At 39.3% G+C, this 23,965-nt stretch overlaps 2 protein-coding genes across 3 annotated transcripts in view; one reads left to right on the top strand and one right to left on the bottom strand.

Annotated features, from left to right (window-relative positions):
• The window catches only part of nr3c1 (nuclear receptor subfamily 3, group C, member 1 (glucocorticoid receptor)), a 37,088-nt gene extending 31,070 nt beyond the window's left edge, over positions 1 to 6,018 (bottom strand). Inside the window, exons 1-2 of one of the 2 annotated variants that reach the window (XM_060887218.1) lie at positions 5,621 to 6,018; positions 2,231 to 3,366 (exon numbers count right to left, since the gene is read on the bottom strand). In XM_060887218.1, the coding sequence (XP_060743201.1) occupies positions 2,231 to 3,360 (1,130 nt within the window). In that variant the 5' untranslated portion in view covers positions 3,361 to 3,366; positions 5,621 to 6,018. Of the gene's footprint in view, positions 1 to 2,230; positions 3,370 to 5,620 lie in introns of both variants that reach the window. The other variant, XM_060887217.1, reaches the window with a different exon arrangement.
• Positions 1 to 23,965, top strand: part of ndfip1 (Nedd4 family interacting protein 1) — a 424,215-nt gene that overhangs the window by 40,639 nt on the left and 359,611 nt on the right. The window lies entirely within an intron of this gene.

Genomic DNA, 23,965 nt, shown 5'->3' with positions numbered 1-23,965 from the left:
AAGGTCCTTGAACTCCCAAGCTGCAGCTTTTTGACTCTGTGGCTAACCGGGGACTTCTGTAGCGTTATTTCTAACCCTGAACTGCCTCCTGATGAGATTTCTCTCTCTCCCTTTCTCTCTTTTGCATGTTCATTTTGCAGTAAGGTGAACATCTGTAGCTTTGGACTTTCTCAGTGTAAACGCAGATATATCACTGGAAATATAAATAACACGCGGCTGTGGTTGGGAGTGTCATTATCTCCTTCATCTCTTGATCAAGCCTGTGCAGTCATTAGCGAACCGGTCAGTGTTTTTTCCTAGTCGCTTCCTTGTTGGCACGGTGACAAAATTCCTGATGTACAACTCCCCGCTCTGGTGTGGCGTCTCACACAGGCACTCTGGCGTTTATTTTCAGCCTGACACGGCTTTGTGAGTGAAAGGGTGTGTCTGGAATGGCCTGCAGACTCGAAGCAGTACAGACACTGCAGTGTGGCAGTGTGAATACTATTTAATTAATATGCACCATCAACAATGAACTTAGTGTTTTTTCTAACTGTACACAAAGTTCAGTGTGTGTGTGTGTTCTTGAAAATCACTCTTGACTGAGAGAAATCCAGCTGCTTATTATCAGACGTCATATCGGGTTGCCGTCCTATCTTTTTAAAAGCTCTGCTGTCGATTATTACTGAGATCTGCAGGTAATGGCAACCTTTCGAACAAGAAAATCCTAGCAGGCAGAGAGAAAAACTAGAACCCTGGGGTGTGATGGTGGACAGGAGGACTCGACGCTAAGAGATTAAACGTTACAGGTTGTCTTGGGGCCACGTTATTCAAGAGATTATTTGTAAGCCATCATAAATTTTGGCACCCTGTAACAGTAGTGGGGGTTATGACGGTTAATCTGCGATACTCTAACATATTATATATAATCCTGACAGAATGTAACGTGATAGAACAACAGAAAAAAAAAAAAGGTTTTCTGCTCTGGTATTCAAACAATTCTGAAATCCCATTTGCAGTTTCGGGTTCAGTGACTCGTGTAATCGCACCGAGTATCGCTGATCCGATCAGCCATCAGAATCATGTGAGAGAGAGAGAAAAGCTTCTCAAAAATATTCGTACTGAAGGAAAAGCTAATGAGTTTGTAATCATGCTCCGTGTTTAGGCTGAAGGCTGCCAGTGAGATCGTTAGCTTTAATACGGACAAAAACTGACAGTAATTAGAATGCGCACTGATTTAAATATCCACAGTTAAGCAAAGTGAGAATTTTTTTTTTTTTTGGTGCAATCATTGCAATTATTTTTTACCATTATTAAAAAAACCATGTGCAATGAGAAGCATGAAAAAATGTATGAAAAAGTGCGGTGTGAAGAGAAAAAGTCTTTATTTATTGCACCAAAACCTTTATTATAACCGTGTGAAAACGAGTGTGGGAGGCTGAATGCTGATAAAAAAAGCTCACGTAGGTGAAGAAGTTGGTAGAGTTTGCATCAGAACCCACTTTGTCTGATATTTGACCTCTTTACTTCCTGACTGCACATTTAGAGGAAACCAACTGCACTCTTTTGTTTTCTTCTCATTCACCACAGATACCAGTGTACGGGACTGGTTAGGGCCTGTTTTTTTGTTTGCAAGCCGTCCCAGTGGGTGTAAACTGATCGAAACTTGGCTGAAATAAACAAAACGTGGAGATAACACAAGCGGCGTGTTTTCTGATTCTGACTGTCCAACCTTTTCGTTTCTGCTTAAGGTGAACAGTAACAGTAAGCAGCCGAGGTGGCATCCAGCCATGTGCTGGTGAAGTGCGAGCAGCTTCACATACGGCACATATTGAAGGTTTAATTATTTTAAAAACATCCACGGACATTCAGTCAGTGCAAATCTACTTATTTTCGACTCTAGCTTATGATTCGGTTAAGGGTGGGGTGGGGGTTGGATAGCTAACGTCAGCTTAGATGAGAAACTCTATGAGTCTATGAGTCAAATAACGAATCGAAATCAGACGTGAATCGATTTGCTTCGCTGCTACAGCGTGTTAGGAAAAGTCTGTAAAGCTATAAAGAGGCATTTCTCCAGGCTTCAGGTGTCACAACTTTCTCTCTTTGCTCTATTTAAAAGTATAAAACATTTAACGTTTAACTTTTTCCATCTACTTTTGTAATGAAAGCAGCGTAACAGCACCACACACACACACACACACACACACACACACACACACACAAACACTAGATAAGACAGATCTGTTCTTACCTGGCATAGTTGGTAGTGAAGCTCTGTGTGGCAGTGAAACTGTTGCTCGGTCTCTGCTGCACGGTGCTTGCGTTTCTGAATCCTCGGCCCCACTCGTCGCCTGTAGCCTGTGGTGTGTATATGTTAAAAACAGGTTTCTGATCTTTCTGCTGGCTGCCGCTGGACACCGGGCTTCCGAAGTGGTAGCTCTGACCGCTTGATGTGCTGACACCACAGATGGCGATGGAAACATTCCTCAATGGGTTCGAGAGGTCTGAGGTCACCTGACAGAAGCTCCTCCCGCTGGTGTTCTCCTGCTTGATGACACCTGGGGTGCACAGCTGAATCATGGGATCCTTCTCCTGCTTGATCACCAGGGTCGGCCTGCCTGTGGATATGCTGGAAGGAGTTGAGCTGGCTGCACCGTTGATGTTACTGACAGTGGTGGTGGGGCTCAACATGTCTGCAGCCTTAGAGTCCTTGTCAGAAACGATGTCTCCGAGCAGAGTGTCATCGACCAACGGAGGGAACTCGTCATCTCCCACGTAGAAATCTGTAGGTGACTCAGGCAAGCCGAACTCTTGCAGGAGGTCCATGGTGTTCTCACTGAAGAGCTTCGGGGTACTGGTGTCTGTATCTTTCCCGAAAGGATCCTGCTCAAGATCCATGTCCCCTTTCCCCATTGGTGAGAAGTCCTCATTTTTTAGAGGGGAAAGAGTAGGATCCCCTCCTCCGATTAAGGAGTCCATAGTCGGCAAGGAGCTGTTGAGATCGGCGATGCTAGCCTCCAGACGGGAGAAATTATCCCCCAAGCTGTAAAGCCCCAGAGAGGACTGCTGCTGATAGGACTGCAGAGACCTCAAGTCCTTCCCAACCATTTTTAGGTCTGGGTCCTCCACGTAGAGCTCCAGAGGGGACGGTAAAGTGATGGTGATGTCCTCCAGAGGGGGGGTGTTGCTCACACCATTGGGGAGATCTCCAGTCACTGGCTGCAACAGCGGGCTGACAGGAGGCACTACAGTGGTTGGGGCAAATGACATGGCACTGCGTGCTCCGTTGTGCAAAACTCCCTCAGCTGGGCTCTCGCTGAAATTCAGCGGTATCAGATGCTCATCTCTCTTAGTGCCGTTCTTCACACTTCCTGGCTCCATGTTTCACTGCTGTGGTGGAACCAAAAAAAAAAAAAAACAGCTTTAAAACCACAAACCAGATAGATGGTGCTCTTCGACATCTGAACATGTAACATTTTACATAATATAATTCTTCTGATCAATTTTGCTCATACTCCTGAACTGCTTTTAACTCCAAAATTATTGGCACCCTTCAAGAGTATGGGCAAAAAGTGATGACACAAACATTAAACAGACTGCTTAAAATGTTCCACGGAAACACGGACAGAAGCTACTTACCTCTGCTGTAACAAAAATAAAGCTTTCATATAAACAAAATCAAATGAATTGTAAAAAAGTATCCCTTAAAAAATTAACCAAAAATATTGACACCCCAATAATATTTTTAGATTAATGCAAAATTAATTAAGATTTTCTTCAAATTAATTAAATATCCCAAAACATAACCACAACCCTAATTTCAAATACTAGCTATAAATAACACTGTCAATATTTAGCCCAATGAGAAAGCATGAGAAGGGGGCAGATAATGCAAAAGATGATCTGTCCTGGACACCACAAAAAGAGACACTGTGCTCTTCCTGTCTCCTGGGGAGGATTCAGTTAATATATAGCACACAAAATACTGGCAACATGGAGGATGTCAATCATTTTTGAGCTGACTCTATGCTTTTGCATAACAAAAAAGCAATGTAGGTCACGAGTGCACAAAACTTGCATATGCATGACCCATAAACAACCAAATACACAATACCTTTTGTACCGCTGGAGTGGAAACGCTTCTTCAGGAACATTAATAATGACATCATGTGTTTACATGGAACAGGGAATAATTAAGAGACACCAAATTTCTTTTAAGTTTGATTTGCAATATTGATACAAACAGGAAGTGTTTGGAGAACTTGCCTGATTTACACAATTGCCAATAGATTTTAAGACTCACCACACCCCCAATATAACATGACAGCAGCTTTGTGTGCTAGCTAAACAGAAAACTGGCTGAATTCCTGTCGACTTGAATGAGCATGATGTCACAGACGGCGTGACGCGGCGTGTTTTTTGGAGTGGCGGTAAGAGGCACACAGTATAGTATGATCACCACGATGCATCTGACAAGTCCTGGTGGCATATAAAGAAGGACGCTTCAATCGGTCTGAAGTAGCCCTATTCCAGCAATGAGCAAGTAGAAATTGCTGTTTAGAAAACACTAAGTAATAAACTTCACCCACTCTCAACTGAAGGACAATAACGAGCTGGAAGACACGCAACCAGAAGCATGTAAGATGAACAACAAACCATGTGCTGCTGCTGAAAAGAAAAAGGGGCGGGGCTTATGCAAAACGGAGACATTTAATTGGACGAACGTAAGACTAGTACTGGATGTGTCGTAAAAAAATTAATGAAGCGACAGCCGAGAAAGTAGAACATCTCCAAATCTATTTTTCCCACTTGTATGACATATTTTGCATGTAGTTTGCATGTTCGCCCCGTGCTTCAGGGGTTTCCTCCGGTTTCCTCTCCAATCCGTAGACATGTACTGTAGTCTGATTGACATCTCTAAGTTGTTCGTAGTGTGTAAATGAGTGTGTGAGATTGTGTGGTGTTCCCCACCTTGTATAATACTAAAGCTCTGGTGCAAAAGTCTCTGAAACACCAATGATATTCACCTCACCTGTGTTTACCTGCAATAACACACCTGACTCAACCTGATCAATAAGAAAGCTTTCATGGGAATAAAACGGCTGTCACTAAAACAGGCAGTGCACTGGACCCTATACGTGTCCTTTAACTCAAAACAAACCGGTATAGAAGTGCAGTAGACTATTGAATAGACTATTTAGTAAGACTATTGAGTAGACTAGCACTAGTTTACACACAGCCACAGGTTACTGTTATCAAAAACAAGCTATCACTGTAACTAATCCCATAAGAAAGAGGCCTGCTACTGGAGTCGCACATATACTCACACACACATATAAGAAAATGTCGCAGATGTAAACATTATAATTATAATAATAATAAAAACAATAATAATAATAAAAATAATAATCCACGCTGGACTATATTTAAATTAGAAGGTCAAAATGACAACAAGACCAGCAATGTCACAGTGTCATGGGCAACGCAATGCAGCTTAGCTACCTAAGCTAAGCTAACCCGGCTAAGCTAAGCTAACCTGGCTAAAAGAGCACCGATTTATTTCAAATGCGGATAAAACGTTTTTTTTTTCGAGGTATATCACCTAGTAAAACGAGTGTGAATCTGTCTAAACAATACGTACCGTTCGATGTTTAAGTTCCTGTTTTGTTTTGGTGCCTCATCTGACATGGTTTTGTTTAGTATTTTGTGTTTTGTTTGTTTTTTTTTTTTCCTTCCCCTCTGCTGCTAGCCGTTAGCAACACCGAGCACTTCTGCAACCAGTCCGTCAAAGTCGTTTCAACAATCTCACAAGTTTAAAAACAGCGCAGGAGAAAAAATCCGTGCAACCAAAATTCCCATCCAGTTGAAATCACAACGCGACGAGTGATCAGAGAATTAAAACTCCTCGATTCATGTGTCAACTTTAACCAGCTGCGAACAGGCGCTAACTTTGCTATAAAAACATTCAAAATGGAGATTTTACAGTTAGAGCTGCGTGTTTACAACTTACACCGCGACCTAATGGTTATAACGCGTCATAACAACTGTACGCTTTCCATAATAACGACACGAGCACTGTTACGCCAGGTCATATGGCACTGGTGATGGTGAGCAAGCGGCTAAAACAAGCACAAAAAAAACTCACAACAAACCTGATCAACATGTTAAACACCAGAAAGGTTGCCAGATGTGTAGAATTACATTTTCACTTCTTCCAGCGTGACAATGCTTCTGTGCACAAAGCTCAAGTCAAGTCACTTTCATTGTCACATCACTACAGCACACGTGCCTTGGTGAGTGAAATTCTTAGGAACGAATTCCAGAAATTGCAGAAACAATTAACATACAGATAATGAAATTAACAGGTGAAAATGTGCAATATGCTTATACGTATAGTCAGTAAACACAGTGTACTATTAGACATACTTACAGTAGCACTACACATTATATGCAATATGTACTTATACTGTATACAGTATGTATAAATATAAATATATATATTATATATAAACATTGAACGGCTCATACCTGCTACAACACAAATAATACCTAACTATCTAACCTAAATAGATTAAACTAATACCTAACTACCTAATACGTAACTAACGTGTTTCGCAGACGTTCCACAACATGAAATGTACTTAATAAAAAGAGGCGAAAGAGTATTTTTTTTAAAAATAATAATTAAAAACAAATCGAATTCACGGTAATTGCTGTGGTTCAAGAGGTATAAAACTCTTCAGAACATGGAATTATAGGAAAATAATCAACTCCATATTACTCCACCTTGTCAGTGATTATTTGCCTTGCCCCCAGATATTGTATTCATTGCTTATAGCTAATATGATATTTTTAATGTGCTGGGAATCTGCTTGCATTTGAACGGAAGAATAAAACAAAACAAAAAAACAAGAAACAAACAAGCAAACAAACAAAACCATGGTTCCTTCATCTATATCAGATAATAAACCAATGCAAGACCATGTCTGTCAACAGTGTCATGAGAACAACATACATCGGGAAGAACATTAAGTAACACAATAAACCCACAGTTATGTTGAATTATAGATGCACACTATCAGTTATCTTTTTGTCAAGTCAAGTCAAGTCAAGAAGCTTTTATTGTCATTTCAACCACATATAGCCATTGCAGTACACAGTGAAAACACTATATGGTTCAATAACTTAGAGTTACTATAAACTTTATTGTAAAAACTATATAACAACATCATTTATAAGCATGTAATAAACATGATTCTAACAATCTCAATGCACTGGAGTAATATCATTGTAGTGATAAATATTATTATCATGATTAAGTTTCAAGCTTATTGTCATGTGCATAAAGATTATTGTCAAGCTTACTGTCACATGCTTAAGCATCTACAGTATATGCAGTGAAATTCTTATGCTACATTAGTACATAGATGTAAACCAGTGTGTAAAGTCACCAGGTGGCATAATAATGACATCTTTTATAACAAATAAAGAATAATGAAACGCAGAAGAAACAGAACAGAAGAAAAATCGTAGTCTGAATATATGTGAAAACTATGGTCCTGGCAACACTTCCACCAGGTATGTGTCTGGACATGTGGCAAATGAACAATCACCCTGCTCCTATAATTAGTGTGTCTGCAAAAAATGAAAAAAAAAAAAAGAATAAATATGATATGATAGGAACATCATTAACGGGAAAATGTGATAAAGTCCAAGTAAAAAAAAAATAACATTGTTTTTTTTTTTTATGTCGAATTAATAAAATAAAATATTAAAAATGTTTTACTAACACCTCTAACTACATTAGACTATTCTACAGCTCTGTAGGTACTACCTGTTACGCCAAACACAGAGGTGAAAGCCGAAGTTAAGGCAAACTGTTTTAATTCCACAAACAACTGGTTAGCAGAGATAAATATCCGGTGGTGCGCTAGAGAGCGCGGCCCACGAAGTCCGGAAGAGAATGCTAACGGCGTGTTGGAAGCACGCCGAACCATTGGTAATAACGGACGCTGGTTAGCGTGAGAGAGGGGATCTTATAGGGTTGGTGATGAGGTAGAAACGAGAGTCAGGTGTGTGTCATTAGTACGCCGGCGAGCCGCTCCGTGCGGGCGGGGCACGCATGGGAGAAGAGTCAGGTAGCTCCCTGACACCACCCCCCCTCCAGGGGTGGCACCGGACGCCCTGACCCTACGACGAGGCCTAGCCCTGGGCGCCGGGCGGTGCGGGTGGGCAGTATGGAAATCTGCCAGCAGGCCCGGGTCCAGCACGTCCTGTCTGACAAGACTGATCCTCCGCGCCGTACCCTTCCCAGTCCACCAGGTATTCGAGGCGACCCCCACGCCTCCTGGAGTCAAGGACCTCCCGCACTGCATAGACGCCCGGCTGAGCTACGACCTCCGGCTGGACGGGCTCCACGGGGCCACCTGGAGGGCGAGAAATGGGCGAGACACACGGCTTCAGCAGGGACACGTGAAAGGTTGGGTGTATGCGGTACCCCGGTGGCAGCTCCAGCCGGTAGGACACGTCACTAATCCTCCTGGCGATCCTGAACGACCCAATGAACCGGGGGCTGAGCTTGCGGCACGGCAGTTTCATCTTCAGGTCCTTCGTAGAGAGCCACACTCGATCCCCGGGGCGGTAACCTGGAGACTCCAGACGTCTCGCGTCGGCGTGCCGGCGGGTGGTGCGGAGGGCCCGACACAACTGGGTGTGCGCCGATTCCCAGACCCGGTTGCTCTCCCGGAACCAGGCGTCCACCGAAGGCACGTCGCTGGGCTGATCCGACCAGGGGAACAAGGGCGGCTGGAACCCCAGCACGCATTGGAAAGGGGTGAGGCCCGTGGAGTCCTGGCGAAGCGAGTTCTGAGCATACTCAGCCCAGGGTAAGAACCGTGCCCAATCTCCCTGATCTTGGCTGCAGTAAGTCCTCAAGTACCTGTTCAGCTCCTGTATCTTGCGTTCCGCCTGGCCGTTGGACTGAGGGTGGTAACCCGACGTCAGATTTACTGACACCCCCAGGAGCCGGAAGAAGGCACGCCAAACCCGAGAGGAGAATTGGGGCCCACGGTCCGAAACTATCTCCTCCGGGAGACCAAAGTTCCTGAATACGTGATGAAACAAGGCCTCGGCCGTCTCGAGGGCCGTGGGCAACCCCTTTAGAGGCACAAGTCGGCAGGCCTTAGAGAAGCGATCCACCGCTACCAGGATACACGTGTTTCCCCCCGACCGTGGCAAGTCGGTCACAAAGTCGATGCCTAGGTGTGACCAGGGGCGCTGAGGGGCAGGTGGCGAGGTACCTTGGCCATGGCGCAGGTGGAACACTCCTGGACGTAGCGGGTAACCTCTTCTGCCATCCTTGGCCACCAGTAGCGAGCCTGAAGGAGCTGGACCGTCCTCCTCTCTCCTGGGTGACCCGTGCCCGGTCCCTCATGGACCGACTGGATTAGCTCCCCGCGGCAGGATGTGGGAACAAAAACCCTTCCCTCAGGGCACCCTCTGGGGGCGGGCTCCCTGACGGAGGCCGCACGGATCTCGCTGTCCATGTCCCAGACAATAGGCCCCACGACGATCGAAGGAGGGAGAATGGGGTCCGGATGTCTGGGTTCCTCAGGCCCGAATATCCGGGACAGGGCGTCGGCCTTTCCATTGAGCGCCCCAGCTCGGTAGGTGACTTGAAACTGGAACCGAGTGAAGAAGAGGGCCCAACGAGCCTGCCGGGCATTGAGTCTCCGGGCCTCCCGCAGGTACTGAAGATTCTTGTGGTCTGTGATCACAGTGAATGGGTGCTCTGCTCCCTCCAACCAGTGCCTCCACTCGTCCAGGGCGAGCTTGATAGCCAGAAGCTCCCGGTTGCCGATGTCGTAATTCTGCTCTGCGGCCGAGAGCTTGTGGGAGAAGAAAGCGCACGGGTGGAGCTGTGGTGGGGTGCCTGATTGCTGAGAGAGAGCAGCCCCCACCCCCGTCGAGGAGGCATCCACCTCCACTACAAAGGGCTTCCGGGGGTCTGGATGACGCAACACGGGAGCGGAGCAAAAGACATTTTTTTTTGCACATTGATTGCATTCTATATTATATTATATATTATATTCTAAACATTTTTATGCACATTGATTGCATTCTATATTATATTATGTTGTGTTAATATATTGAATACAATTTGATTTATATATAATTGTATATAATTTCATTAATATAATAAAGTAGTAGTAATAGTAATATTTCATGTCACTGAATCAGCTATTCATTAAGGTATTTTATTTTTTTATTTATTTCTTGACTAATGCAGGCCAACAACTTTGCTTCAGGCCTTCACTCAAGCTACCTTCAATTTTCTTTCAACAATACTGATGGTTGCAAACAGATTTCTTTTTCATGGCCAGACAAGCCTCTGCCTGAACCAATAGCAGTGGTTTGAAGCTAAAAGAAGCTTTCTCAGGTGTGTTATCATTGGCATCTTAAACACGCAATCTGGATAAATTCCCAGATAAAACGACTCAATCGTGCAGGCTTGTAATCTCGAAACAATACACGCAGAGCGAAAGAAAGAAGACACACAACACTGGACCTCACTGAATTCTTAAACGAGATCTCTGTCATTACTATTATTTTATTCTTTTCAGATTTCCTTTGAAGAAATGATTAGAACTAAATCATTTTTTTTTTTTGCTCACGCTCATGGTAAAATCTGTAAGAATCTGTGGATAAGAGGCAGAAACGCACCTTGAACACCTTGGACACATAGTAAAAAAAACTGCAATCTAACCATTTCAAACTGAACAAATATTCTCTAGCAATTTTTACCGTTTTTATAACTGCAAATCCAACCTCTTTCAAATTTGCACGCTCCATGCAGCCGTCTGTTTTAACAGCGCCAAACCCTATTGGCTAGCTAGCTATCTTTGAGATCAATTTGATTTTCTGTTTCAGTTTCAAGTGGATCACATTTAATCTGGTTATGTCACCATGGTAATGTAGAGAACACTCCTAATCTGATCCAGGGCAGGTTAGATTCAGGAATTTCTTTTATAATATAATAAAGCTTTTACAGGAAACAGTCTCACATTTACCTAAACAGTCGATTTGAACAAAACATTGATGATATTTCAAGTGGAATATATTTCCTGATTATTTATATATTAGAGATGTAGAATTTTCACAGAGGGAACTGCATTTTTGTATATTATTTGTCGGTTTGTACGGCATCATATTTCCCAATCCACTCACCACTGCTACTGTATATTTCGAAAGAAACGAACAAATACACAATGGTGACTGTTTTCAAATTACAATACATCCTAAAGTGTGTTTCTTGATGTGTATTTGTCAACAATTACAAGTTTTTTCTTCTTACATGTTAGTTCCTCTTATCACGCAGCTAGAAACTGCCGTTTCTAAATAATCTGTCTCTTTTACTCATTCTCAGAGAGAAGAGGCCAAACCTGTGAGGATCCTGAGGCATCTAGAGATTGTACAAGCTCCAGGTGGATTCCGCTTCATGATGATTTCAGACATTTAATGAGGAGATGCCAACTATGTGGTGTTTGAGGACAACATCTGTATCTGACTGTAGAAAGGACATTATTCATAATAACACTCTCTGGTGTTTATAACAGTTTATAATCACACACCCCAGTGTCACCCAAATGAGGATGAGGTTCTTTTTTGTCTGGTTCCTCTCAAGGTTTCTTCCTCTTCCATCTAAGGGAGTTTTTCCTCACCACAGTCAACTCAGGTTTGTTCATTGGAGATAAATACAAACACATTTAAATATAATTCTAATATTAATCTTGAACTCTTGTATAATATTAACCATTGTATAATATATAACGTTTTGTACTATACTTTTTATGTTCTGTGAAGCTGCTTTGAGACAATGTCCATTGTTAAAAGCGCCATACAAATAAAAAAAAATTGAAATAAAATTGAAAATACTGCTTGTCATGGTACTATGAAACTATAAGACTTTCCCATACTGACTTTTATCAAGCACTGACACTGGAGGCTCCTTCCATAAATGTTAAATAGTCATCTCTTATGATAAAAAAACATCATGTCATTATATGGCCCATCTGCCGTACAAGTTCACACGAATGATTTGTTACTATAGAAACGATTAATGTATTAAAACAAGAGCATTACATAGACACAAACCTATACTACATACTTTCTTCCCAAACAGAACTCAGAACAAAGACAGCTAATTGTAAAGTGCTAAATTCTCAGGTCACTTCATCTGCCTGTAAAAGATGACTTGTTTGTGTTTAGCTTAAATTTAATTTGTTGACTAACTATGAATAATGAATTAACAGCCTCACTTCTGTGGTCGTTATAAGCTTTTAGTGGAATTCCCAAAAGCAACTAATGTTTGGATCACATTTACATTCTCGCAGCACATCCCTGGGGTTGTCCACAGTTTCTACTGTGTATGTATGTATTACAGTTAAACACTGGTGCAAAGGAAGAATCAGCATGCAGAAGGTTAAACAGCTTTAATAAATCCACAGGTAGAATAAATCCAAATCAACAGGCAAGGATTAGAACAATAGTAAACAGGCAGAGAGTTCGGTAACCCGAAATACCTATCAGAAACGAGCAAATGATCCGACAAGGCAAGGTATAAAAACGTGATAAAGTTTAGTTCCCTGTGCAGGATTCAAACCCAGGCCACAGGAATGAGTGCAGGAGCCTGACTCTGGACCACCAATGGAAAATTGAACTGAATTAACATTATTTTATCCTTATAAAACCTTTCAAATATCTAAAAAATTCAGCGCTGACAAATGTTTTTGTGATGAAAAGTTTTCGGCTAACTGACTGATGTTGTTCGTTCAAGGACATTAAGGGTTAAAAACACTTTTGAAGAAGTGAGGTAAGATTTGAGGTCCTAGGTGGAATCCAGCAGAGTGGATAGGTGTATTTAACACATCACAGTTTATCATCACCTTGTAATTAGTTATCATTATGTGATTGAAAATTAAATAAAAACACTTGTAGTTACTTTTTTAACAATTGTTTCCTAAAACTGGATGTAGATTTAGATCCCCAACAAAGCTCTAATGAGGCAACATAGGCGAGCAAAAACCTGCTGAAACATCATGCAGAAAATCCATGAAAGCATCAGCCTCTGGATTATGGTACTGGATTGCGTAACATTCAGAACTGAGTATGTTACAGGAAATTGACTGCAACAACTGACAATATAATTGTATTCTTAAAATCCAAAGCATCACAGCTTGGTTTGGGAACAGCACCAAGCAGGACAGGGTGATGCGATCAGCTTAATGTATCATCCGTACTGAGCTCCCTGACCTACAGTCTATCTACAGCAAGTGCTGCTGGATCAAGGCCAGGAAGATAGTGAAAGACCTCAGCCATCTGAACAATGGCCTCTTTTCTCTGTGTCCATCAGGGAAGAGCTTCTGCCATTCGAGCCCTCAACAAGGACAACATGTAAGACTTGTCTGGACTTTTATGGCCCACTATCTTCACACACACACACACACACACACACACACACACACACACACACACACACACATGCACACACACACACACGCACAAGTAAATAATATTTTTATTGTATTCTCTATTCTATATTTATTTTGATTCTATTTTATTTTTATGACAGTCAAAAAAAACACTTCACTGAATGTTGTTTTGTATAAAGCAAAGTTTTCATTTTAATTTAAGCAAGTAAACAAAAACATTCAGGAACAACATAATGTATTAAAGTATTAAAGTACACTTTTAAAAATCTAACATTCTGGGATAATATGATTCCTTCAGGATTATGATTAATAACATGATTCCTTCATTATTCAATATTTTTTGAAACATAAAAACATTTAATTTATCGGATTAATGACCAAGGGGCAAACCATGTATTGAACAGGGCACACTAATTAAACATGATTTAAACAGAGTGTTTCAAATTGAATAATAATTTATGTATGTCATTGATTTTATGTCGATGGAAGCGATAAACAAATACACACTCAGCTAAACTGAGGTGAAGGTGTAACTGCATCAATATTGCTGAAGGAGTTGAGTCTTGAGTGTTTCTTGAAGGTCGTGAAAGAGAATCTGCAGAGCAAATAAAGCACCGGTCTAGTTTTGGACCATGTGGTGACGGTAACAAATGGTGACATTTACTTTCATCTGCATGTGGACTAATGAATATTTTTTGCATTCTAGCATTAGTGGCTTGGGCTGAATTTCTCGCAGCTACAGCAAGACATCACTGAGAAAAGAAGGATATAATATGTGTGTGTTTTTTTTATTTTTTATTTTCATCATCTACAGCAATTAACAATGCGTGCTGACAGGATAGACAATAGACCATTACCTCAGTGGTGCTATATAGAAGGGGAGGAATGGCTTAGTAGTTAAAGCTTTGGGCTGCTGATCACAGGGTTGTGTGTTCCTTGACCAAAACCTTCAACTGCTTAGGTGTATTCTATGCCAATTTTAAGTAGCTTGAAAAATAGGGTCAGGCATATATATTTCTGAGAGGTGTAGCCTGTTTGTATAGTGACCCAGGTTTTCATGTTGGGAGATTGCTCTGATGAAGTTTGTGAAGGTTATTTGGTCATCATCTTTGCCCCTGAAGTAAAACTTTGTGGCAGTAGCAATTAATTTCAGAGCTTGATAGTGATATATTGAACAGTGGCATCTGTCAGTATGAAGAGATGTGGCATGAGTTGTCTGGTTTCCTCCTACCTCCCAACAAAATACCAGTAGGTGGATTGTTTATTCAAAATTGCCATTTGGTACGTACATGTGTTCGTGATGTTCTTGTGATGGACCGGGGTCCTATCCTGAGCACTTTCCCATCTCATGCCCCCTGGGATACGTTCTGAATCCACTGTGATCCTAAACAGAATTTGATTCCTAAAGGAGAATAAATGTTATCAGTGAATAAATGAAAAATTTAGAAGCATACATCTAGCACACAAACCAGAGAGCAAAAAATGTTGTCCGACGTCAATTTTCTATTACATTCAGTACTATTCACTTAGCCTTATTTTTTTAATGTTCTCAGTGAACCTCATGTGACATTCTCATTCTGTTAGTGTGACAAACAAATCAGATGTATTTATATTGCTGCTAGCCTGTAACCCTGATCAGTGGGTACTCAAAGGTTGACTTGTACTGTCAAAGTTAGTCTGGGATCTGGATGTGAGATGATGAAGCCAATCATAAATAAGAGGTGAGAGATATTTTTGCTCTTTTTGTTTCTTAAAGCCAAAGAATTAAAGTCTAGTCTACAACCCCAGGCTCAAAAACAAGAAATATATTACTACACTAATCCAAAAAGCAGAGGGGATGAAAAAGGCAAAGAGTCAGTATTGAGTGCAAATTCCTTTTGGGTTTTTAAGATTAGAAAGATAAACAATGGCAAGCCACTGCAAATGAATGCTGTATATACTGAAACAGTGGAAGCCCTGCACAGGGGAGGTGTGGCTGATCACACACTACGGACAATTTTCCAGAGATGCCAATCAACCTACCATGCATGTCTTTGGACTGGGGGAGGAAACCGGAGTACCCAGAGGAAACCCCCGAGGCACGGGGAGAACATGCAAACTCCACACACACAAGGTGGAGGCGGGAATCGAACCCCGACCCTGGAGGTGTGAGGCGAATGTGCTCACCACTAAGCCACCGTGACCCCCGTATCGTTGTCAATGATTTACAATTTTCTCATATACTGTATGGAAATAATGAGACATTCTACAAATGAACTTTAGACAGTTTAACATGTAAACATGGATCACAGCCAGAGCACAATTTATATCAACTCAAACAGGTAGGTGTGGAACAAAAATCCATGCTATTTATAGATAGGAATTCAGGTCTAATCAGTATTCCAGATTCCTGACATGAATTAATAGATTCAGGTCATTTATCTTTGTAACTGTTAGAATTGTGAAACTTTTTAGCCGTGAAAAACGGTAAGCAAATATTCAGGAAATTGTTGTGAGAAAGCAATTAATCATTTTATTAATTTTACTTCAATTATATTTGAATGAATAAACATGATCTTTAGGTCTGTGTTGATTGTAGAGCTGACGAAGCGAACAAATGACCCAACGAATGAACGAAAGAACAAACAAATAAACAAATGAAAAAACTGAGGATGATGATGATATGTGAAATTGTGCCCAATGTTACTGTGTTTCCATAGTTCAAAAATTATCCAACATTATTATTGTTAAAAACCATGTTATTTTTCAAATCAATCCTCTATATTCTCTATTTATGGACACAAAGATTTGAGCTAAGGGGGCACGGTGGCTTAGTGGTTAGCACGTTCGCCTCACACCTCCAGGGTCGGGGTTCGATTCCCGCCTCCACCTTGTGTGTGTGGAGTTTGCATGTTCTCCCCGTGCCTCGGGGGTTTCCTCCGGGTACTCCGGTTTCCTCCCCCGGTCCAAAGACATGCATGGTAGGTTGATTGGCATCTCTGGAAAATTGTCCCTAGTGTATGATTGTGTGAGTGAATGAGAGTGTGTGTGCCCTGCGATGGGTTGGCACTCTGTCCAGGGTGTATCCTGCCTTGATGCCCGATGACGCCTGAGATAGGCACAGGCTCCCAGTGACCCGAGGTTGTTCGGATAAGCGGTAGAAGATGAATGAATGAATGAATGAAAATTGGAGCTACTGCAGTCATGAGTTATATTTTATGGTTTCTAAATTGTACCATACACAATAATCTTATTAATCTACAGGTTGTTCATGTGGAGCCATCCTCATTTAGTTTTCAGAGAATGAAATTCCAGGATGGATCAGGCAGGTCCAGAAAGTAGAAGGGGTCAGGATCACTGGTTTCTCAGGAGTAGCACGTGTGGCTCAACACACAGAGATAGATAGATAGATAGATAGAGAGAGAGAGAGAGAGAGAGAGAGAGAGAGAGAGAGAGAGAGAGAGAGAGAGAGAGAGAGAGAGAGAGAGAGAGAGAGAAGCAGAGACATATATATATATTACAAGGTTTGCTCATTGTCATACAGTGGTTAAACGATTTTTAAAATTTCACCAAACACTCTCTGCCATGAAACTTTTAGATCTGCTCCAAAAAAAACAAATACAATTAGAAAAGAGTGATTCATAACTGGGGCTTGTAATAGTAAGTTCTACCCCCTGCTGTTGCCTTCACTATTCTAGGTACCAACAAACAGCCTATACCTTCTGAACAAAGTAGACATGCCAGATCATAAAAGACCAGAAGATTGATCAGATACTGTGGCATGAGACCAGGCATTTTTTAATCAGTGGAAAATTTGATTGTGAGACCAAGCAGTGTGGATAAGATATGGGTGATATCTGGTTACCAGTTATGCTGTATAATGGTGCTATACTAACTGGTGCTTGCTTATTCACCTACTGGAACATCCAGACAGTAAGGCATTACAATAATCCAACCAAGAGGCAACAAAACATGAAGTTTTATGCATCATGTATTGAGTGTATATATATCTATATCTATATATATAGATATAGATATATATACATATATACTGTATCAACTTAGCAATATTTCTGAGATAAAATGCATGCTATCTTAGTAATATTAGCTACATGAATTTCAAATAAAAGACTGGAATCAATTAGCACCGGTTCTTTTACTGCTGCACATGAAACAGAAGGGCCATCCAGAGTTAATCTGTAATCAAAAAGCTTACCTCTATCTACATGTTGTCTTAGTACAATTACATCTGTCCAAATACTGTCAAAATAAAGTAGAAGGTGGTTAATAAATATCTAGTAAATGATGCCCAACATTCTTCATCTTGAAACCGATGCCTCTCATCTGGGTCTGATGAAACATGCAACTGTGTGTCATAGGAATAACAATGGAAGCTAGTACCATGTTTGTGAATATTTTTACCCAGAAGAAGCATATATATGGCAATAGGAGTCTTGGGCCTAAAAAAGAACCTTGTTGGACACCAAGCGTTTTACCTTAGTATGAGTAGAGAAACAACCATTTGCATCTAAAAACTGATAACAACCAGATAAATACCAACAGCATTTTCCAGCCTATTGTAAAATGCTAAGCTCTTCCATGAAATTATGAAATTCAAATTATGTCAGGGAAATACTGTCATACTGGAACAGGGCATATTATACAGTACAATAATGCTACAGTCTTCCATCTTTTTTAGGTGTCCACAAAGTATGTAGCCATTTGATATTTATATCTATAGTATAATGTCATTGCCATTGTTTCAATTGCTGATCTAAAGTATAAATATATTGTAAATGATAAAGGTTCCTGAAAGACATATGGGTCTCATAGTCAGGTGTTCACATACACTACTTTTGGCCATTTAAGTGTATCTTTTACATAATTGTTATATTTATTGCCGGTGTTACTTTCAGCTTATTCATGACTTATTCTCATTTAGATGCTAGTTACAGAATCGAGCTGCACCTTTCTGTACTCACTGTCCTTTCTTTGGCTATAATATCATGACATTTTCCCTTTTTGTCTTTCATTTTCAAGGTTATCCAGATAACATCTGTAAGCAGGTACAATAACTGCATTAGTTCCAGCTGGTTGTATACAGTGATAAAAGGGTTAATAGGAAAAAACAACAAAGGATACAATATAGAACGTAGTACCTAGTACCGCAGAATGAGATAAAAAAATAAATAAAAATAAATAATTCAAATAGAATAAATATGATATGGAAGCTGCAAGGTGAAATTTAAAGCCAAAGAAAAGGCAGGCAAAGTTTTGTTTTCTTTGACAGTTTACAATAAATTATTAAAGACATGTTCTGCTTTTATGAAAGTGTCTGGTACATTCTGTCATTAAACATGGCCAAGAACCACCCACGATTACAGGAAGAGGAACTTTTTCAGAAAATATTTACTTGTTGTCGCATTATTAAAGTTATAAACCCAAACTTTTGATTAAGATGTGATGCCATTGAATCCAGCGGTGTCTGCATTTCCAGGCCCACCACTAAACACTTGTGTATAGTAAAGAAGAGACAAGTGTAAGCCTTGTTGGCTCACATATTTTTATTTCAGAGATGGTTCCTTGCATGTACAAAGCTTTTAGATGTGAAAAAATACAGCAAGTCCGGCTGGCTAACTATACAGTCTTGTGCGCAAAACTTACCTCTGGACAATTCCGAAGTGTATTTTATTTTTTCCCAGCTGTGTGTTTACTGTTTTATTATATAATCTCTTCAGTTTGTTTTTTACCCTGTCAGAACATTAGGCAAGAGCTGGATAGTATTCTACACTGCCAAAAAGTCAGAGTAATAAATATACACAGACACTACGGATGACTCACTCGCCCGATATAACCAAGATTGAAATACTAGAATTCAGAAAAACACAAAACATGTCCTGGTTCTATACAACATCTGGTTTATGAAACAGCAACATTCGGGCCATGATATCCCCAGTGAGGAAAAATGGGATGAATATCATTTATTAGCCCAACAAATGAGAAAGAGTGAGTATAGCATTTACACACACACTTCTGTGTGTGTGTATATATATATATATATATATATATATATATATATATATATATATATATATATATATATATATATATATATATATATGTATATACAGTATGCAGTATGCTGTAGCATTAAATACATACTAGCATACAGTAGTTAATGCAAAACACAAACATCATGTAATAACACAAACATCATGTACGGCTATAATAAATATATACACATGTTACTCCCTGTTGCACACACACACAAGTGCCAACATAATTTAATGGCGGTTTAGAGTGTGGTGTTATGTAGCGCTCTGTCTTTGCTATGATGCTCTCTCTCTCACACCCACACACACATATTACTAAACTTTTAATTGGCACAAAAGGGTCATACTACTGCAAAACATGCACAAACCTGCATGTAAAGTAAAATTTTAATCACCTCAAATGTTTGTTTCCTTGAAAATATCTTTTTACCTTCCTATGTATTTTTTCTTTTAATACAAAGCCACTGCTCTATCTTGCTGTCCCCAAATTACACACTTGGTTGCCTTTATCCTAGTATTATGTTCTGTGCTAGAATTGTGTGTACTGAATAAGACGGTAACACACACACACACATACACACACACACACACACACGTCTTACTATCATTGTGAGGACTTTAAATATTCACATCATTATTAATGGTTATTTTATGCAATGCTACACCTAAATCTTACCCTCACCTCAACTTGAGTAAACAAATAGAAATATTTTGACCTTTTAGACTTTTTTTATACAAAGTTTTAACTCATTTTCCTCAGACGACCAGCATAATGTCCCCGCGTAGTATCAGAAACAAAAATCCTTAGAATATTTCAATAAAGTTTAAACCTGTGATGTAATGACTTCTTCAAGGTTTTTCACACTACCTCCCAGCAGTCCAGTAAACCACAGAAACAGTTGTTGACAAGGTGGCTGTGATGATGAATGTTTCAGGAGAGAGCAATCACATTATCGATTACACTCACATATGTTTTTGCTGATGACCACAGACCGAGCCCAGATTAATGAGGGAGCTTGCAGGATATGAATCATTTAACATTGCTTCCCATGTGTTACGAGCACTGCTGTAGTGTAATCCCTCATAAAATGTGGAAAGGTTGTTATCCAATAAGTTTAACCTTTAAAATGGTTGTCATAGCAAGCTTGGCACACTGAAAAGGAAGGTAGTAGTTTGCTTTTTTGCAAGGATATTTCAATCCAGAGGTTGGCACTTGTGTTGTCGCAGCATCCCTGGTCAAAATATACTGTATAGTCTAGAGTAGTTTTCATTACATGTGATATTTTGCTAGAAATGAAAAAAAAAACTCACTATAATTTAAATCATTTTGAGATATGATATACAATGGTTTATTCATCCACTCATTCACACAGGATTAATTTAGTATACAGTGTTCAAACCAGTATAAATCTTTAAATATGGTGTAAAGTTTAATACAACAGTCCCTCTGGAATTCTGGCAAAATATTTAGAGTAGTGTCTGATTACTAAAGGACTTTACATTATCTGTACAGTACAACATATGTGTCTGAATTGTAACAATATCTTAAAAAATACGGCATCGTTAACTTTACTATAAAACTAGTCATCAAAAGTATTGAAGCACCGAAGAAAACAAAGCAGTGCTTTAGCATCTCCTGCCTTTTCATATTAGCACATTTTCAGTCTTAAATTATTTTTTTCGTCTTAACATTCCATTCTAATGTTTGCTTAAATATAACAGCTTTAATAATATCAGAAAGACAGGGTAACAAGTTTACAGGAGCCTTACTAGCCATGCAAGCTAATGTTTGCTAGCTAGCAATCAAATAGCCTGCTAGTTAAAATGCATGATACGGCTGGTGTTAGCTACTTGAATGGAAATTGTATATAAAAATATAACTGACTTTTCATAAAAAAAACAACAACAACAGATACTTACTCTCTACTTATATTTGAGGATTAGATTTTAATCAAGTAAACACTGTTAAGATAGCTAGACTCTTCTGGTACAAAACTTTCAAATCTTTAGCTAACAAAGTTAACTAACTATCTATGTGGAAATGAAACGGCTGCTTTTGATAGATGCATTAAATGCTATTAAATACTTTATTTAGGATTATGCACTATTTTGAAACGTATACTATATACAACAAAAATTTTATCTCTAATAATATTCTTGCCCAGTGATTTTCAAAAAGATTGCAGTCTGCAAAATAAATGTCATATACTGTGTCAGCACAGACTTACTTTAAAAGCATTGACAATGTTTAAACATTACACAAATTATGTACATTAATAGTGTGGTTAGTTATTGGACTTATGGTGTTTTTTATTCTTTAATTCAAAATGTTTCACCGACAGAACATAATACGCCCAAGCTGACATTATTTATAGCCTGACTTGTTTTTTTTTTTTTTGTCTCAGTTAATTCAATTGAGCAGTCATGCAGACTAATAACTGTAAGATGCCATTAATAAATGTTATAACTTTGATCATGATAGATTATATCTCCACCATTGTAATATAAACAAAAAACTAAATCACAGGCTCCCTGGCACTGCTTCATGAACAGTTTGACCACTTCTACAGTGTAAATGTAAGTACTGAAAGTGAACTGACTTAGCAGATGAAGCATTGATTACTCACACTGTTACTGTTTTATTTAGAGATTAATATGTGCCTTGTCACCTTATTATCTGTCATCCATTATATCTCAATGATATATATATATATAAATATTTATTATATATATATATATATATTTATCTCAATCTGGTTAAATAAAGTTTTACTGAATACTGCCATCTTGTGTCTCTTATGTGTTTTACATTGATGTTGGATATTTATTCAGAAGTTTTTATTTATTTATTTTATATTTGAAAAAAAATGGTGATATATAAACCTATATAATGAATCTAAAATTTGCATTCATTATATATTATTGTGTATAAGGTTTCTCTAGAATGGTAGAAATGCAAAGGCTTAAATAAATCACAGTAAAAAACAATAAAAAAAGGATATTTTTTGACTGTCCACTAGGTGACATGTATGCACAAGTATAGATCAAGAGAAAATTACTATTATTGGCCCATTATTGATTCCCCCCCTGTACCTGAAGGCTTGAGAGCTTGAAGGATTTAGCTAGCAGACCAACTGACTGCCATCGAACTGGTCACATAGCTGAAAGATGAAAAATTGGACTATCAGTATAGTTTATATAAACAGTATATAATATACAAATAAAATGGATTTGTCTGCATGGGACATATATTTATATAATGTATCAAGGCTGTAGAACATGCTTTGTTATCACTACCCTCAACAGCTAAAGCTACAACATAATAATAATAATAATAATAATAATAATAATAATAATAATAATAATAATAATAATAATAATAATAATCACTATATTTTCAGTGGTTCCACGACAAAGAACATGATTATAAATGAGATAATCATGCTAAATAATATAATGATTAATCATACTGTTTAAACGTATGTTTAACATGACATCCTGTCTCTTAAAGCCCCTTGCTACAAATGCAAACAAGAACCAAATTTCAGTGATGTCTTGTGTCTGTGTAGCTTCAAAAATCTTCACATCCAGGACCATCCAAATCCATAAAAAGCAGCTATATAGCTCCTGCACTATCTGTGTTACAAGAGTGGCTGAAATCCAGAAAATCTAGGTCAATGGATTGCTGCATGGTGGTGATAGCAGCTCCCTTCTCTGAAGTGCTTGCTTTATGCCTGCATGTGAAAAAAACCCCACAAGAAAACACAGAATGTGTAATGTTAGTGAACAGCTGGACATACAATCACTTATATATGCAATGAGAAAGATCCAGAACAAGAGCATACTTATTATTTCTACTTGACTGTGATGAGAATTTGTTGAATGCAGATCCTCCTCCATACATACACTATCACTGCGGAGGAGGTTGTGGAGGAGGAGGAGATGGAGGAGGAAGAAGAGTACAGGGGCTGCTACCTGACTAGTGGGTTTGCATAATGCAAGTGTTTTTTTTTTTTTTTTTTGCATGACCTAATCTCATCCAGTCTCACTCAAACTTTAATTCATGTGCACTTACACTGGTTACTGTAAAATGTCTACTTTTCAAATAAGGATGCATAGATAGAGCAAGACAAATTTCAGCATATATGGTCTGATTGTGGTAAAGCAAGTCCAGCAAATATGAAATTACTAATTTCTCCAGGAAACGTGTATTTTTAGCACTAGGACATTGGTTTAATTTTGGAAGACATCAGAAATTCAGACTGCAAGATTGATTACAAAAAGTAAATGTTTGTCATGAGAAAAATGAACCTGCAGCACATTTTACCATTTGGATCCCACTGTGTGTCTCATCACTGGTGCTTAGCAACACTCGTTCAGCACAATGTCTGTGATTAGCAGAGAAAGCGTGACCGTAAGCTCAAAGCCAACACTCTGAAATGCTCCAAAGCCAAAGCTTAGTGC

Source organism: Tachysurus vachellii, chromosome 14, assembly GCF_030014155.1.
Source record: "Tachysurus vachellii isolate PV-2020 chromosome 14, HZAU_Pvac_v1, whole genome shotgun sequence".
NCBI classification, from domain to species: Eukaryota; Metazoa; Chordata; class Actinopteri; order Siluriformes; family Bagridae; genus Tachysurus; species Tachysurus vachellii.
This window is presented reverse-complemented; position numbering and strand designations above follow the sequence as displayed.